This window comes from Haliotis rufescens, unplaced genomic scaffold (assembly GCF_023055435.1).
Source record: "Haliotis rufescens isolate VD_foot unplaced genomic scaffold, xgHalRufe1.0.p SCAF_73, whole genome shotgun sequence".
In the NCBI taxonomy this organism is placed as follows: domain Eukaryota; kingdom Metazoa; phylum Mollusca; class Gastropoda; order Lepetellida; family Haliotidae; genus Haliotis; species Haliotis rufescens.
The window spans coordinates 981996-1000330 of NW_025964365.1; the positions used below are offsets into that span (position 1 = coordinate 981996).

General features: G+C 37.3%; 1 protein-coding gene across 6 annotated transcripts in view; it reads right to left on the bottom strand.

Annotated features, from left to right (window-relative positions):
* Positions 1-17890, bottom strand: part of LOC124119190 (reticulon-1-A-like) — a 34103-nt gene extending 16213 nt beyond the window's left edge. For 2 of the 6 annotated variants that reach the window (XM_046481627.2, XM_046481626.2), the window contains exons 1-2: positions 17586-17889; positions 10594-10641 (exon numbers count right to left, since the gene is read on the bottom strand). In XM_046481627.2, coding sequence (XP_046337583.1) covers positions 10594-10641; positions 17586-17745 — 208 coding nt within the window. In that variant the 5' untranslated portion in view covers positions 17746-17889. Of the gene's footprint in view, positions 1-10593; positions 10642-17288 lie in introns of all 6 variants that reach the window. The other 4 variants (XM_046481625.2, XM_046481624.2, XM_046481622.2 and 1 more) reach the window with 3 other exon arrangements.
* Between the last annotated feature and the right edge of the window lie 445 nt (positions 17891-18335).

Consider the following 18335-nt stretch of genomic DNA (forward strand, 5'->3'; position numbering starts at 1 on the left):
CGATAAAAGTGGTAGTCTACAAGGAAATGTCACTCGTCCTTTCTGAACTGTGCTAGTCTAAGACATGCAGACTAATGTTAATTTCGATCCCTGGAGTCCTACCTCTCTAATGTCAAAAGTCATACACTAAGGGATCCCTATGTTCACATATTGGAGTAGGAGAGTAGGAACCCATAATATATATTCTTAACCCCTAGGGGGGAAACAATACATCGGTGCACCAGTGCATTGTGAGTTTTCATGCGAGGATTCAATACATTTTTTACTGTATCAATACAAGACGATACACTTGCTAAAATAAGATATTTACTGCTCATTTAATCATCCACAAGCATTTTTTGTCAGTCATATACTGCAAAATAAGTTCACTACAAAAAATAGCCACTACCAATCTGGCCTACAGCTACCCTTTCCTTTTGAACCTGCTCTGAAATATATATTTTCCACGCGATTTGACAAAAATATGCATAGGGACCCATGTATCGTGATACATATCGTATCATGACCTTCCTGTATGGTTTCACCCCTATTAACTGCAATAAGACCTGACCTTCATCAAACAACCCTGCTGTAACTTGTGTAAGAAATGAAATACAACTCGACAGAAGACTTATATATAGTCTATGAATTTTTTTATAATCTAGATTGTTTGTGGTATCATATATTCCAGTCATGGTGGTGGATTACCTCAACACCTGACTGGACAAATGACTCATGCTGTGTAATATTTTCTTGCAAAACAGTAACTGACAAACCAACTGGAAGCATAAGGTTTGACAAGCACCATCTGACCAAGTACAGCTGATCAATACATTCTGTGACTTCTCTTCTCCAAGAACACTCCTTTGTAACCCCAAAGACGATATATTATGTTAATTTGGTGTCTATTTCTATCACTTCAAAGAAGAGTTCTAGAGCCAAATTCAACCAATGACAGCTGATAAATATTAAAATCAATGTGGAGTAGGTCGGGATACACTGCAGTCATTCTGGCAGTAAATAATTGATGTTCCTAACCACTACCAAATACAGTCATATTGATCTGGAGCTGGCATTCCCCGACCTCATTGCTGATGGCTTTCTGGGTCAAGTGAAACTACATTCAGCTGACTGGTCACTAGGCTAACTGCACAATAACTCAACACCTGGACCATATTTCTGGAAAATCATCACTTTCCAGAAATACAGAAATCCATATGCTGATTGAGCTATTGGTTGCAAGACTGAATGGACGTATCCCATACATGACTTTAGCACTTCACGTTGATGGAGAGAGGAACTATATATATACAGCATTCCCTGCCACCAGTCCATCCCCTGGGGACCATAATCATGCTAGAGTCTGCATCCAATGAGTTGGGGTCTTTTCCTAAATCCCAGCCTGTATAATAGCAGTGCTACTAAGCAACAGTAGATAGCCATCAGTGCCCTGTTAACATGTTCAAGGTGAAGACATTGCTCAGGTGTCTCAGGTACAGGTTAACGTTCCCATCATTTTGATATTCTTGAATGCCATATCCAACCATTGTCCTATTGGGTGTTTGTCTACATAACTGATTCCTGTCTTCCCCACTTTTCTGGAATCTTAAAAAGCCAAAATAAATTTCATTACAATCTTTTCATTGAACAATAAGACATGCTACAATTCATCGATGATGTCATAAGCTGCTATGACAACTGAACCACTCGATCACCTGAATGCAGTGAAAAACATAATTAAATCCAAGTTTCTCGAATAAATTTTAATCCAACACAATATTTATAGAATGTGATACTTCATTGAATCTACAGATATAATTGCATTAATTGATATGTTTATGTCTGTTTCTGGTGTCCCCTGCCATGATATTGCTGGAATCACTAAAAGTGGTATAGAGTCCTACCAACTCATACCACTTTTTATACTTATTTAATACTCTTGCTTGCTTTCTTTCTAATTTATTTTTATACATGATGCTACTGATAGAGTTTTCTCGGTCATGCTAGCATCACTCTATGTAAGGTATAAAGAGTGTCTCATCACTCCTACATTCAAACTAAACCATCCAATCAAGATAAATCCAAGCTGAGAAAGTTAAGCTGCTATAAGAGCAAGTGATAGACAAGGTGCTATGGGCCCCTCAGGATGAAAACAGCTCGGTGACAATTGATTTTTGTTGGGATCAACCATGCTGCCTGCAGCATATGTTTGGCGAACATCAGTGTGCAAGGAAAGCGAGAGTCTGCTTGTTATTGATCTACACACAAGCTTAGATACCACTTGCTGCACCGTGCATTACATGCGCTGTAGATGTGCGTGGCAAGGGCACCTGCAGTCACCATGATGTCTCACTGTGCACTCAGCCAACGCAGATCGATTTTGGTAATGAGTTTGTATGTAGGAAAATGCCTTAACGGTAGACAGCAGCAACAGTAAAAGATAATCTTTTTACTTAACAGGGTATAAATAATAAACAACACCTGAATAATTTATAGGGTTCGCATGGGAATGGTTATATAGAGGACAATGTCAGTAACAGCTGATTGACAGTAGAAAATACTCCACTCAACAAACAATGGAAATCACATATAAGAATAATCACATTTCTGTTTACTACACACTGCAGTCAAAATAGAGATTGCATGTAATTAAGATCTTGTCAGGTGATGATGGAAGAAATCGACTAACCCTAACCCAGGTCGTATATGCTAAGACAGACCAAGATCTGTAATCATGGTGTATCGGAATGGCCTGGACAAAGATCGAGATAAGCTTCTATTTACGTAAAAGACACATTAAATAAACTGAAATATGCAGACAAACCAAATCCTAGAATATCAAATACAAAACTAAAAATATAAATACGCTATTGAAATATAATTAATGTGTATATTATAACTATCAGATAAAATGATTGCGTATATTACAACTGTAAGATGAAATGATTGTGTATCAGCTGATCGCCAAATTCTCTTACTGACAGTTATATTCGGAAAAGCTTCTGCGACAAACATACTGATAGATAGAAATTGAAAAGCACATCCTGCCTAGTCATGTTGTATCTTACTTAGTTGCTGATTGAAATTAACAAATTAATAAAAAATGGCATACTGATGGATTAGCTGCACACATACTGATACACAATTCACATAGTTTTAAATGATTTACAGGGATTGTTACGAAACAGGTTTTAAGTTAAATACCCAAATGTCAAGAAACAGGTGGGTAAACAAAATTGAATACCATCTTAAACTTGTGGATACTCAATAAAAAATTAAACCCCTGGGTAAAATACGAAAATAACCTAAAGCTTATTTATAGCTCTGCCATGAACTGCGGATCCTGGCACAGTTAAGGGACACAACTCTGCACACTGAATTGCCAGATCTTAGACCACAGAGCCACTGTACCCCGTTTCCATTCAGAATGACTTTTACAATTAATGTACCTACTTTCCATTCAGAATTACTTTTTATAATTTATGTACCTGCTTTCTTTTCAAAATGGTCTCTCATAATTAATATCATTATTGACAACTGACACTAGAGCTCTAACTACCAATGTTGCAGGACCATCACAATGGCTGAGATACATAGCTCCCATATGAACATTCTCGAAATACAGAGAAGTATGTATGTGTGCAACAGCTGAGGTTATTTCCATGACAATAAAAACAACTGTCATCATGTGGCTACACTGGTTGTCACAACAGTGTGCTATATACTGCCAGGAAGAAGGTCATGCTTTTTCAGCCTCCACAATGGCATACATGCAGTCAAACACCTCCATAAAGAGGTACTGAAAAATGATACTCATCACACCTCTGGTGCGAAAAAATGTACGCAAAAGAATATCAAACTACAATTGCATTATTTTCCATAATGGTGACCTTTGCTGTAGTTTACATTACTATTCTGCCTGGCCTGGCCTGGCCTGGCCTGGCCTGGCATCAGTGGTCATGCATGGCGAGCATGGTGAGCATGACAGCAGCCTGGGCTAGTGAATCAAGCATGACATCAGCCTGGACTGGTCTGGTCTCGTCAAGCATGACCTGTGCTGTGTGGGAACTGGCTTTATAAAATATGACACTTGGGGCAATGTGATGAAGATCTTAATGGTTTAAGATGCAGAGACACTGATATTTAGCTGTGGTCATAAATAAAATATCTGTAACCAGAGAAGTAGTTTTAAAACACAATAGTGTGTTTAAGAGTGAATTAGTTTAAGGTTTCAGTGTTGTAAATAACAATTGAGAGATATTGGTATCCTATTTTATAGCATGATCAGCCACTGGGACATATCAGTTGGCGGACAATAAAACACAAAATCATAGACAATTGGAGATGAATTCTGATAGCAGCTGTGTTTTACTTCACAATCATGTTAAAAATGAAGTGAACTTCCATCCACTAATACAAGTGACATACACAGTGCACCTTAGTCACGGTCCTTCTCATGAACCTTACATAAAAACTGAAGATTTAGGGGTCCCTACATTCAAATACAACAGCAAGAAACCTCTACAACTAGCAGTGGGACAACACACCTATGCATCGGTGGATCATGATTTTTCACTTCTCGATTCAAGTATCGATCATAATCGCACAATAAGTAAAAAATATCGATTCTTACCTTAAATGTATTCTTTAATAAATCTTACACCAAACACTAATTACTAGTGAAAATGTAAATATTTTCATCCACTGCACCATACTTGACACTGCCAACAGTAAATCGTCAGTGTGCCAGGTATTTGGCCATCCTGTCTATGAAAAAGATGGCTTATGCACCACAGACAGGGGCACATGCAAGTATTGTGATACGTATCAGATTGCAAAGTTGGTGTATTGTCCCAGACCTATCGAAAACCATCCCCACTCTCCTTAATTTTGAACATTGTACACACAATCTACCTGCACAATTTCAGCAAAACTTATTATATTATGTATATAAGATGAGCTTCCTTGACTAAAAGAAATGTTATCACACCTTGGTTTTGAACTTGTGGCTAAAGTTGCTGACTAGATCATGATATTAAATAGCACATTCGTCTCTAGATATTGCCATGTAAACCCAACATCGTTTGTCTGAATTATATTTCCATGTGGAGATACTGTGAGTAATTACCATTTCTACAGGTAATCCATCCTGCTATACAACTATTACAACCTGTGCCCAAACATCAAAGTTGACTGGCCTTACCATGGCGTCCACCATGGTTTGACATTTACTATGGAGCGATAAAAAGCTAAGTTTAGTTTAAGTATTATTTTTTTATCTTGATCTTCTAACATCTGAAAGCCACAGACTGCTTGTACATAATCAATATTACCTGGCTAGAAGATCTTCAAGTTAATGTCTGTCCTATCAATCCTATCACACAAAGCCTATGCAAGTCGTGACGGGCAGTAATACCAACACATAGGTGGCTGCATACACCTACTCTAGTCTACAACATTATATCTCAGAGCTCCAGATAAGCTGCGTATCTGCGTGAAATACGCATCAGAAATGCAGAAATACACAGTAAAATATAATCCAAGCGTATCAAATACGCAACGAACATTACAGATACGCTACAAAAATAAAACTTGTGCGTATCATCAAAATATTGTGAAGTAACCCTGCGTATTCGATTAGCAAATCAGCAACTTATTTTGAAATTATAAACGGGCATTCCGTCAACCTTGCCAAACGATGACAGTTACATCATGATCATTTGCCATCACGCTTTCTTGTGGAAGTATCGTGGTATTTTTGAGTCCTATAAAGCTCTCGAACCCACACGACACCAGTTTGCAGGGACTAGATGAATAGTGTTTTTAAATATTTAACTTAAATACCCACATGTGTAAAAACTAGTGGGTAACAGAAATTTGAATACGCAGGTAGAATTACTGATACCCAATGATTTTAAAATGCATGGGTAAAATACCTACAACACCAAAAGCTTATCTGGAGCTCTGTATCTACTCCCAAAATGCCCCAAATTACCCTCTGTTGACTATGCCCGTCCTAACGCTGGATGACAGATCAATAACCTGTTCCACTACGAGCAGGATGAGCAGGTGACCTGTAGCAAACCAAAACCACAGGAAAATTCAATTTTCAAGTGGGCAGACCATTAGTTATATAAGTCGGCTGAAATGTTCCCCAGTCCTGCTGGTGGGAAACTGATCATGTGTGTTGACATATCATATGATGCTGCTGACAAGGTTGTGAGTCAGCATCTGACATCGGACACTGAATACATGCATGTGATGTGAGATGAGACAGTGCTGAGTGGCAGTACACGAACATATCACAGTTGTAAGGAGAGTCTAACATCGGAAAATGCCCAACACAATGCACGATACAATGCAATTTCAAATTCTGAACAAAACAATCGTGCATACTGCAGACTGGGTCCACAAGTCCCCAAATCCCAAAGCATAAATAACAGTCTGCATCTTTAGCCACTTGTGTGAAGTCTGAGTCTAGTAAAACTCTGTTTGGTCAAGTAACCTCAGCTGAGGGACAGACAACTTGATATTCTGGGCGTGGGGATCTGGGATATGGTATCGAGATTTGATATTTTATCAGCTACAGCTACAAAACCAGACATATAGTTTTTATCTAACTATCAAAGGGTCGGTCCCTAATGATAGTCCATATAATAGCACTAAAATCTCATGAAAAAGATGCTATTTTTAAGTACTCAATTTGGGCACAAACTGAAATAAATCAACAAAATTTATTTGGTAAAAAAAATTCATGGAAAAATAATCCCAAACACAGAGACTAAAATCTACGGGTCAAAGACAGAGTATGGAATCAAATGTCAAATTCATTAATATTTAACCCCAAGGTAAAACAGTCTTGTTCTGGTGAGAGGGAGAAAACCTGATTAAGAGTCCACTCTCCTGTATGGCATAACAACATCATCTGCTTGACTTTTACTTGAACAGTGTATCATGTGTGTGTGACTAATATATTCAACACAATTACTTTCTAAATACATTATTTCCCTAAAATATGCCTCAACAAAAACTTTCGAAACTATGAGCACAAAAAGGGAAATGGTAATTATATTCCATCCATCGGGAAGTAACAAATATCTGATATTTTTACATAAAATATACCACTTTACAACTTCTGAGCAAGAGCCAAATTTTCCATTGAAATCATGAGTCCAATGATCAAAAATGCTCAAAAATACATTAAAAACATCAAACATTCTTTTGTATGAAAAAAACCTAGATGAATACCAACATATCTAGCCAATCATTTCTACTGAACCAAAGTTGACCATATGGACATCAATGTCCTGCAAGCTGAACAGATGGCAGGTGTTCCTGCTCTACTGCCAATGGCATCATGCAAGGTTCGAGGCTCAAGTGGAGGCAGTGGTATTTCCAACTACATCATTTATGGAAGGTGGTGATTACTCTACCATTCTAAATAAACCCCCTGACTCATCCCTGAATCACTACACACGCTCCAGGTACGTGCAACAGAAGCTAAGCTCTTTCAACTTCACTGGCTCATTACCATAACCTTGACCAAAATACAAGCAAAACAGAAAAACATTCCTGCTTTCAAACTTAGTGTCTAATTCACACTGGAGCAATGGAGGCACATGCATTCCTGCCTATACTCAAATCAACCTCTGTTTATGGGACAAGTTAAGGTGATCTGCACTGGCTTGGCTCTGTGCTGAATTCACAATGCTTCAGTTTACACGTTGATCTGTTTCTAAACATAGCAGCCAAAATCGTGCACAGAAAAGCAACTACCACACACTGGAGCAAACTATTTCTAACCCATACCCACATCAAATGGTTAACAGAGTAATTAACTCAACAACGCTGGCAAGGTAAATGTCAGCGATATATAAGTAGCAAGTTTTAATTAACTGGTGTTTGTTGTAAATAATGATGGCCCTTTCCCCTGCTGTATGAAGAGTTGTTTTACTAATTGGGTCACACACTGCCAGATCCATTCCCAACATTTTTGTCATGTCAGCACAAGCTTCAATTATTGCATGCTTCATATTAACAATCAGGATACATCTAACTGAGCCTAGCAGCAGTATTTGAACATAATGAACAGCTTCGTTATCAACATGCCACAGAAGTCAATACTAGCATTACTACATTAACTTTGTAACTAATCAATCAAATCTGAAATAACAGGTTTCGAATGCACTGCATATCAGCGTTAAAAAAAGTCATCCCAGTCATGAATGTTCCTTTAGCCGGCCGTAATTAAACAAAGCTTTAGTAGGTATTTAATTACAATATGTTGCAGTAATCTCAAGTGCAACAGGACCACTCCTAATTTTTATCACTATGTGGTTGAGTGGTACCAATCAATCTTCATTACTGTCCGTCATCTGCCCATATTTTCAGGGAGTCACAAATTCAGCTTTTTGTCTTAAGCCTGTTCAGAAAAAAATGCGGTCTCTTAATCTCTGCTATATTATGCTTAAGTCTTCTGAAAATGATGCTAAACAAATCTGGTTAGAGACTCACAGTCACATGACATACCGATCATTCACAAGTCACATTACCAAAATTTGGGAACATTTTGGGTCCCTTTTGTTTAATATGTTCTCCAGCATTATCATCATACACAAATTTGCAATACAACTGGCATTTCTGTAATTGTTGACCTAACTGGGCGTGTGCTTGGCGGGGAGCGACAGAGAATGAGCAACACTAATAGATTCCTTGTGCTGCATGAGCACTAAACAGCAACAAGTGAATACTGTTTAATGCTGTATCGCCAATTACCATATTCGACGTAATAATCGCCCAGGGCGCTCTCAATATTAGAAAAAGGGTGTTCTTATTAGAATATTATTTAGGTGAAAAAACAGAGTTGAAAGATAAATTTCGTGGTTTATGCTGACAGCCTGAAGTGTTTATGTACGACAGATATAATTTTCCAGAATTTATTAGTCCATAAGTAAGGGTGCATATAACACATGAGTGCGTATTATACACGAATAAATAAGTCTTGTGTACATTGATCAATCGGAAGGGGTGCTAATTGGGATTGTTCTCCAGCCAATATATTAGCAAAAGTCGGCGCGGGCGCTTATTAGAGCAGGGCGCTTATTACGTCGAATACGGTAATCACATATTCATGGAAGAGGTAACATGACCTGAGATGTGGCATTGGTCTTAATAGGATAGCTTATCTTCTACAAGAGTTTTGAAAGTACTTCAAATAAGATAAGCCATTTAACTATTCTAAATATAACAAAGTCAGAGTAAAAAAACAACAATGTCAAGTAAATATTTCTTATACTGTGTCATATACTTCTTAAGCATATGACCTATGTTTGGCCAATATGTGTACTCAGATAAATGTCAGATTGTCTTTATTACGGAATACATTACCATGACAAGTCTAGCCTTGCTTCAAGGCTGTACTGAATGATCATGATGATAGGTCCATGGATGTTTAGTAAATTTATCCTTATAATAGGATGCCAGTCTTTTATAGAGTCAACTTCTTGTTATACATATATTCTAGAAATTATGACTTATACTTATAACCATTGCCTTAGAGACTTGTGCAAGTCTATTGCAAGTCCAACATTAGCTAGTAATAGTCTACATCATGACAATAAGAAAATCAGAAAATGATGTCAAGCACCAAATTCAGACTGGTTAACCCAAAGGCTTTTGGCATAGACAGTATTAAATGCACAGGCTACAAAATCGAAAACTATTAAAGGGAACATGGCATCTACATGATGCCAACACACACACTTTATGTATGTGATGTGACAATTTCATTGAGGCCACAAAATAGACAAAGTTACTGAGTTCCCATAACTAATGCACAGAATCATCACAGTAAGTATCATACCATCACAATTTGGTGTTAATAAAGCGATGACCAAAGATGACCACAGAGTATGACTGCAGGCGAGAAGTATTTCTGCGAAGTACACTGCATGGAGATGGTTAGCAAGCTTGGCACAACACTTGACCATGTCAGAGAGTATGGCATGCCAAATCCCCGGAGTTACTCGACTAGTGTGTGGATGAACAGACGCATGCGGGTCAACCATCCACACAATACCTACATGGAGACCTTTCTCATCTGTAGGTGCCCAAGTACACACTTGCAATACAAGCACTATCATACTTACTGGACATAAGTACCGTGTAATATTGCATTCAACACAATCCACAGAATTCCTATGATAATACTCCACAAGGGCTCCAACAATCAACAAGTTTACCATTTCCTAGCAGATCCAAAGGAAAACATCCCAATGAACCTGCAACCATTGATGTATTGAAGATAAACGTGCGACAAACTTTCACTACGGGTCGAATGATCAAGTTTATTTCTCTGCCGCTCTTAGCAATATTTCAGGCATGCAATGGCTGGTGAAACCAACATGTGCCTCACTAATATCTGGCATAATAAGGGACACTTTATAAACGAGGATTCCCCCATACAACTGAAACTGTATGCTAAAAGTTATTCCTCAAATTGGTTCTTCACCAAAAATTGAAACAAAGTTGAAATGTCGTTCAACAAAATATGTGTACTATTTTCTAGAACCAAAAACATGTTTAAAGAACAGTAGGAGGAAGAAAATGACTTACCTCTGGGGTCCACATTCTTCATCCATGCTTGTGCAGATGGCTGTTCACCTGCAATGAACACACTTGTTGTCAATGTACCTCCACAACACCTCATGTGATGAAAGTTCTACTTCATCAAATAGTTCACTTACTTATTCTGACACGACATAAATCAATACACTATGAACTTTGGCAGTTTTAAATGATCAGTTATACATTCTTCCTACTCTTAGATGTCAAACAATCTTAGGCTAATTATCTGATTATAAACCCTATTGGAATTAATACATTACAGAAAGGAATTTAAGTAGGCATCACACTAAACTGAACTCTGAGGAAGTAAGAGTGCATGTTACTTCATGGTAATTTGTGAACAAGCAATCCCGACCAGCCAAAACCAGGGGTTGAAATCAAGTAGGAGTCAGTGTCAGGGTTCAACGACACATAAAAAGCCAGAATACACAACATACCATCCCATGTCCATTCAAATGACTTGTTACAAGTGTGGGGTATTTGGCAACCATACTGCATTGCATGTTTCAATCAGTCTAATCAACCAAAACCTAATTTGTTGACAACCCTCATTTGGCACTCCAGTTGACTACATTGAATGCAGCAATATTTTACACGGTATGGACCAGACATACCAGTGACTGTTACTCAGAACCATCCCATGCCATCTGGGTGCGATGATGTGTCATCAACAAAGTCACTGAGTCTGCCCACCCAATCCAAAGAGCTCGTCTCTTACAACAAGAAATCAAGTGCAGGCAACCTCGTCTAACCCAGGTACCCAGTGTTCTAAGCAGCCTGTATACAAGGTAAATCGTACACAAAAATACATTACAACTGAAATCATCCCGAAACTATTTGAGAAAATGCAAAAATATCTCTAAACTAAAAGTCATGAGACGTTATCATGGTCATAAACTTAACCTTTCTTAGCTGGTAATCTGATATTTAATTAAACCACATTTGGCACTCCTCAACATTGATCTGTGACAACATGTGTCAGATGGTCTACAAATTTATCACGTTACATTCAAAAGGTTTCAATTTTTAATCCAAATCAATGTACGAGCCGACACAGTGGCTCTACATGGTACTTCCCTCAACAATTCCTCAACATTTTCAGTTATCTAATGTCATGTTGTTTTGTAGTCAACTTGCATTATAACAATATCAATAGCTGTATGCAGTATAAAGGCCATAGGCTATTTGTGCACAAATTCAGCACGATTCTTTTTACAGTAAGATGGAAACGTTATTTTAATTTCACACATGGACATTTCTTAATACAAGAGCTTCGCTCACAAACTTTGTACAGTCATAACATTAAACCAATTGAAACAACAGGGGTAGAAATCCATCCAACTCGTCCATATCTTAAACTGGACTAGTGATTTGTGATACAGAGTGTAATTTGGGGAGATAACAAATTGTCAGTCTGGATTTCAACAAGTCTCAGTTGGCATTGAACTACAACATCCATCTTGTTATTCTCTTATCTAGGTGGTACGTCGGGTTCTGACAACAGTCTACTTTTGAGGGTGCTCACACTTCAAGTCCACAATTAACAGCTTAATTGTAATATTTCTTCTCTTAAAATAACCAGAATCACCAATTCACCATTGTAGATCAAAGGGTAATATGAAATACAAGAATGATTGTGCCTGTTCAAAACACCTTTCTAAGCATGTAGGGTCTGCTGTGATGTCTTAACATAATGTATTGGTACCTTGAAAATTTATGTGCTTTTTTTTCCTTTCTGAACAAGTCAACATTTTCACACATTTGGGGGATGCTTGGGTACCTGTCAAAACATAAGGATTTATTTTTATCCGACATCAAACTTTCGACCTGTTTACACAGGAACCATCATTGGGTTTCTGAGGACTTGAATTACTGTAAAACAAAAGCCTATGGTACAAAATTCTATAAAGACAAAAATCACCCCCCTCCTAAAAAAAACCCAATAAAATCCCTTTACATAAATCAACAAATCCTAGAGAGTTACATTTACTGATACAGATAAAATTTGAGTCCTACCAATTTGTCAATAATATGGGAAAGAGTAGACAATTAACATGATTACCATCCACTTAAATTGTTTTCCTTGTGATTACCTTGACTATGAATCAGCTAAATCCACAGTATCCAGATATTGTTTTTATATCAGGACTTGGTACATTGGACTTAATTTAAGCAAGTCACTGGTGTGTTTTTAAGAGTCAGCAACTTAAGACTTTACAATTTTTAACCCCTGAACTTAGAAACAAATTGACATTGCCAAAACAAACCTAGCCTCTCCTTTATATCAGACCCGTGAAGATTAAGAGTAGAATAGGTTTTCAGCAACCCTTGCTTGCCGTAAAACAATTGCGTGGATCGATGCTCATGATATCAATCACTGGATTGTCTGGTCCAGACTTGATTATTTACAGACCGCCGTCATATAGCTGGAATATTGCTGAGTGTGGCATAAAAAAACAAACCAATCCTCAATATCAGTGTCATGTAATGGCTATGGGCTTCTGCTCAGTTCACATATTGCAAGACCAATACCAAGTCCCTTTAACCATTCTACGAAAGTATTATTGTTTCATCAAAGTACTTTTTAGTAACAATAACCATTTCTAAAAAAAGAGATATCAGGTTGAATAGCATAATATTGTATCAATATTTAATAATCAGGACTTGATTTAGCTGCAACCTATTATTGAAAGATGCAACTTAACATTAATGTCTACATGCACAAAGTGCATTGTAAAAAATATTTTTGTCTGACTATCTGCTACCTGTCCACACAAAATCCATCTTTGAACACACTCAATACTTCTGTTAAATTCTTGTTTTAAGTGCCCTGTTGAACAACTTCTAGACCAATCCGTAGCTACCCTTTCAAAAAGCACCACCGTCATATGACCAACATTAACATAACAGTCTATGTTCTTTTAACCACTATGGCACATTCTCAGACAATAAATTTAATCTTGCTGTTTATGGTTTTAATAAGCACCCCCATCTATAAAATTTATCGAAATGCCTGAGGCGCTTTTTACGAAGAATAAGGTAATTGATTATTTCTTCTGCTGTTAATATTCTTATACTAATACTATGTATCTTTTAACAAAATTATTGACTGGTAACTTTGTTTATCACAACTGTGTGCAACAATCAGTCATACTTCAGATTGTTTGTCACAAGAAATGGTGGGCAGAACAAATGATGTCTTCTTTTTCATTCATTGCATCATGCTTTAGCCACACAACATAAGGTGTTTGTGTACAAACTAAACAATGTTTTTTTTAATAAAAATTAGACAAGTCTGCTTCTGCTCTTTCGCTTAAAATTTCAGTTCAAAATTGCACACTCTGTACATGTATTTTATCCAGAAATCACATCTGGAACGAATGACAAAACGTGTGTGTATTCATTCGTGTAGACACAACTGGGGGTGACATTTGGAACATCGGACTGAGCCTCTGGGAGAAGTGTGGGACCGTGAACCAACATCTGAAGGTAGCATTAATAACCAACAACAATTTGTTACCATGGTTACAAAACAGACACCACCACAAGGAAAGGGAGTTTAGAATGGGACAACAACAGATCACCTCACACCAGTCACCACAACAGTCTCAGTTGAAGAAAGTATATCTAATACAAGGTGTCAGTTAAACGTTGTATACATGCATCTTAATACAACTTCAACTTGCTGATTGAAATAATTGAGGAAGAATTGTTAATACAAAAGATGTGAAAGAGATTTTCACGTGTTAATAGAATAAAGAGTTATTCCACACTTACAGCATCACAACATGAAACAAGAATTCATCAATATGCCGGGACACTACTGGGTCTCGTTATTTACTGAGAGTATGAATTTACGCTGCTTTAAGCAATATTCCAGCATTGGCTTCACACATTGTACCCATGGGGAGAATTGAACCTGGGTTTTCAGCGTGATGATCAAACACTTTAACCACTAGGCCACCCCACAGCCCTTGTTATTTAGAACATCTAGCATGTGTAGTATATAAAGATACTGAAGCATACTGAAAGCATATCAGAAACAATGCATGTGAATGAGTAAGTCTGATAATTCATCCTTATTTTATCATGTTACTGGTAACCATGTTGATCTGTCTCCCAGGAGTCTCAACTCAAGTCTAGAATGATTAGGCAAGTCTAGACTGCCTCTTATGGATTGTTCTGGGCTCCATTTGGACTTTATTTGTTTTATTTTGTAGATATATATTCTTAAGTACGGTAACTTTATTTCTGAGACTAAATGTCAGTCAACACAGATATAGGTAAAATAATGTACTTGAACACTTAATTCAAAATAGTAACAGAATTAAAATCATTAAGTGATGGGCCAAAGTGTGTGCATTGTGTCATGAAAATATTTATAGAAGTAATATCACATTTGTCTTTGAGAGTTCTGTTCCAAAATTGTAACCCATACATCCAATAAGCATTTACCTATTGTTCCCAAAACATATTTCAGATAAGCTGATTTGCATTTTATTTGTCAGTTTCTTTGAGAACCTGGCAATTTTGAATAGCCATGTAGAACCTACTTTCAGCTTATGTGTCTCATAATTCTGGAATGTCTAGCTATTTGATATGGCAGATCTGAAAATTACTTGTAACTACATAAATTAATTAATGCTATACACAATTCAATAGTACTCTTAAAATACAGTATGGCACCTGTTAGAATTTGAATGAAGGGACCACCATAAATCTTCAAATTTAATTTTAACAAGGATCCACCCATGAACTTTTATGCTTTATTCAAACACCGATTCTGAATACTTAATTGACCAACTTTACATAAAATATATTTACTTTCTACAAGTTGTTTTTTAACATGATTAAGTTGTCTCTTACGACCAGCATAGGTGGCTGGGGACCTACACTAACCTGGAATCCACACAGGGTACACACACAAACTTAGAGAAAATGTTCAGTATCACTGCTCATGTCTTACATTATAAATTCTTATTTTACAATTGACATCTATTTTCAGTAACTGAAACAGCAAAACAACACTGTGATACATAAGACTTTCTACAGAAATACATATATTGTGTTTCTATACCAGTATTCCCGAATCTGTAAGCAAAACAAGTAATAGATTAAAAGAGTATTTAACCACTTCAGGCATATTCAAATAAAGAAAATAGAAACATACAGCAATTAAATAATGCCTTTTGAGAGCCCTGAAAGTTCCAAAAGGTTTATATCTTTCTAACATTGGGACAAGAAACCCCAATTGGAAATCAATAATGGAGGTTTATGTATAGCATAAATTGTCGGGAAAACTTTCAGGGAATCTCTCAAGAAACAAGTACACCATGATTACAATAGAGAAAGCTAAAAGAACCATGCTGCGAGTTGTCGGAGGTGAACATAATTAGCATGACCAGAACAAGGGGAAATTGGGAGGTAGTTTGATGCATACTCTGTTAATCAGTATCAATAATAAAATAAAATGAGCCCCGTCCCCCACAATACCAAACTACAAAACAGACATCTTCACTTCTACTTCTCTATAAGACACTCAGCTAGATGTTCATGCTCATACATCTACTTTTAAATTCAGGTATCCTACTTTGCACAGACCTATGCTATGATGCTTATCATAGAACAGCCTTTAGGATACAAATATTAACTCATTAAATTAAAACAACACAAGAGAATATTGAATAGATAAAAGTGAAAAACATAATGTGTCCTGAAAACCAATAGTACTCCATAAAAGAACCATTATTTCAAAAAGGCAAACCTTATAAATATGCACCATGTCATCTCATAATTATGGCCATTCAAGTCAAAAACTCACAATCAAACAAATTTCTTGATGTAAAAACCATGACGACACCCACACCATGGACATAGAGATAAAAATGGGGGGAATACCTAACATGTAGCTTCATACTGCAATCGAATATACATCTGTCATCTCCATACTATACTGCTACTACTAAAGATAAACTGAACATGATAATTCTAACCTTTGTACCATTTAATAGGTTTTAATTAGTATGCATTCCACACACTAGAAACAAACTAGATTGATACTGTAAAACTTAATCCAACCAATTACCCAGCTGTTGAGCATACCAAGCTAGGTATCACATCTCTTCTATTGTCTTGATTATTTGTATATTAGATACACAGTTTGAACATTGAACTTATTCACACTGATTACAACCAGTCTGCAACTTCAACCACAAATACTAAGACTGAGTCTTGTAAGCTCAGCTGGTAACTGTCCATATATTCACACTAAAAACTACTCAAAATAATGATAATTGCCATGTTCGGGCTAGAAGACTCAAAAGGTTTTAGAACAGACTGCAAAAGCTGAATTTTCAGATCTTTACACTGACTTAACACATTTTTGATCAGGACGGTTTAGTGATAAAATTCACACACAAAACAATCACATGACAGTTGGCGGGCTATAGCCAAGATGGAAAACTGGTGCTACGTACACGTCAACCACTTTAATACCAAATTGACATGGTGCATATTGCAATAATCCCTTGCTAACAACTTTGACATTGAAAACGGAATCCATAATGACATGCAACAATACACACAAATCAACGTAATAAGCATACTGTAAGCAACGTGCTAAGGAGACCTGAGATGTGCAATATACAAGTACTGCTGACTGCAAGCCTCACTTCTCCAATTACCTTCAGATTTAGGCTCCTCGCTAGACTCCACAATAGTTTTAGGAGGCTCTGTTTTAACATAGTCCGATGGCTCTGGGGTAGGGGGCGGGGTTGGCTCTAGAGTAGATGATGAGGGTGGGGATGCAGACGAGTGGTCGGGAATTGATGGGACAAGAACAGGGGCGAAGTCAGGTTCTGGGACAGATTCTGTGGGCTGTTGGGAAGGCTCGTCTCCGAACGAGATCAATTGATCTGTCAAGAGTTGTTCAGCCTCCGACGCACCAGCAGCATATCGGTCCTCTTCTGCCTGTTCCTCACCCGGAATGGAGGTTGATGTCACTTCCTCGTCTTGGGCAAGATAGTCATCCATTTCGGCACCAGCTGCATCGTATTTGTCCACTCGCTCGAAATCGTCGGTTGTAAAATTGTTGCTTTCTGGTTGACTATCCATTGGGTTTGGATCTGAGAAATCTGCCATAATGCAAGAGTCTTTATCACAAGTAGGGTAGAATGTTCGCGAGACCTGTTGTGCAGAATAGCTCAAGAGGCTAATGTCTCACTATGCAGTCAGATCGTTCACTGCATTAACATGGCCGTCGTCTGACGTAATCAGCGCATGCGCCCCCTAAGTTGGTTATAAGATCGCTGTACGCATCCGAAATAAACATTTGCGCATTGTAAGAGACGGAGCCCAGCTAAACGCAAGGCGGCAGTCGGTACTTGACTCGTTTATCCATACTCATTGAATGCGTCAACACGAAGTGTATTTGGGCGCCTCATCGAAATAATATACGTGAACATTGAAATAGAAGATTACTGAAAACACATTACTGTTGAGGTGTTTTTTTGTGTTGGTTTCTTGTATCCATGTTAAGTATTTAAATTTTAACCCCTCTTACAAAGGGCAGAAAAAACCCAAATGAATCACATGTTTATCAGTCATAGTTTAAAAATAGAATGACTAATACATTATTCATTATAAACAGGATTAATATTTTCAATGGACAAGATGGATTATTGGGCTAATAGACCCAGAAATATGTATCTTCAAAATGTAAAAGATATAAT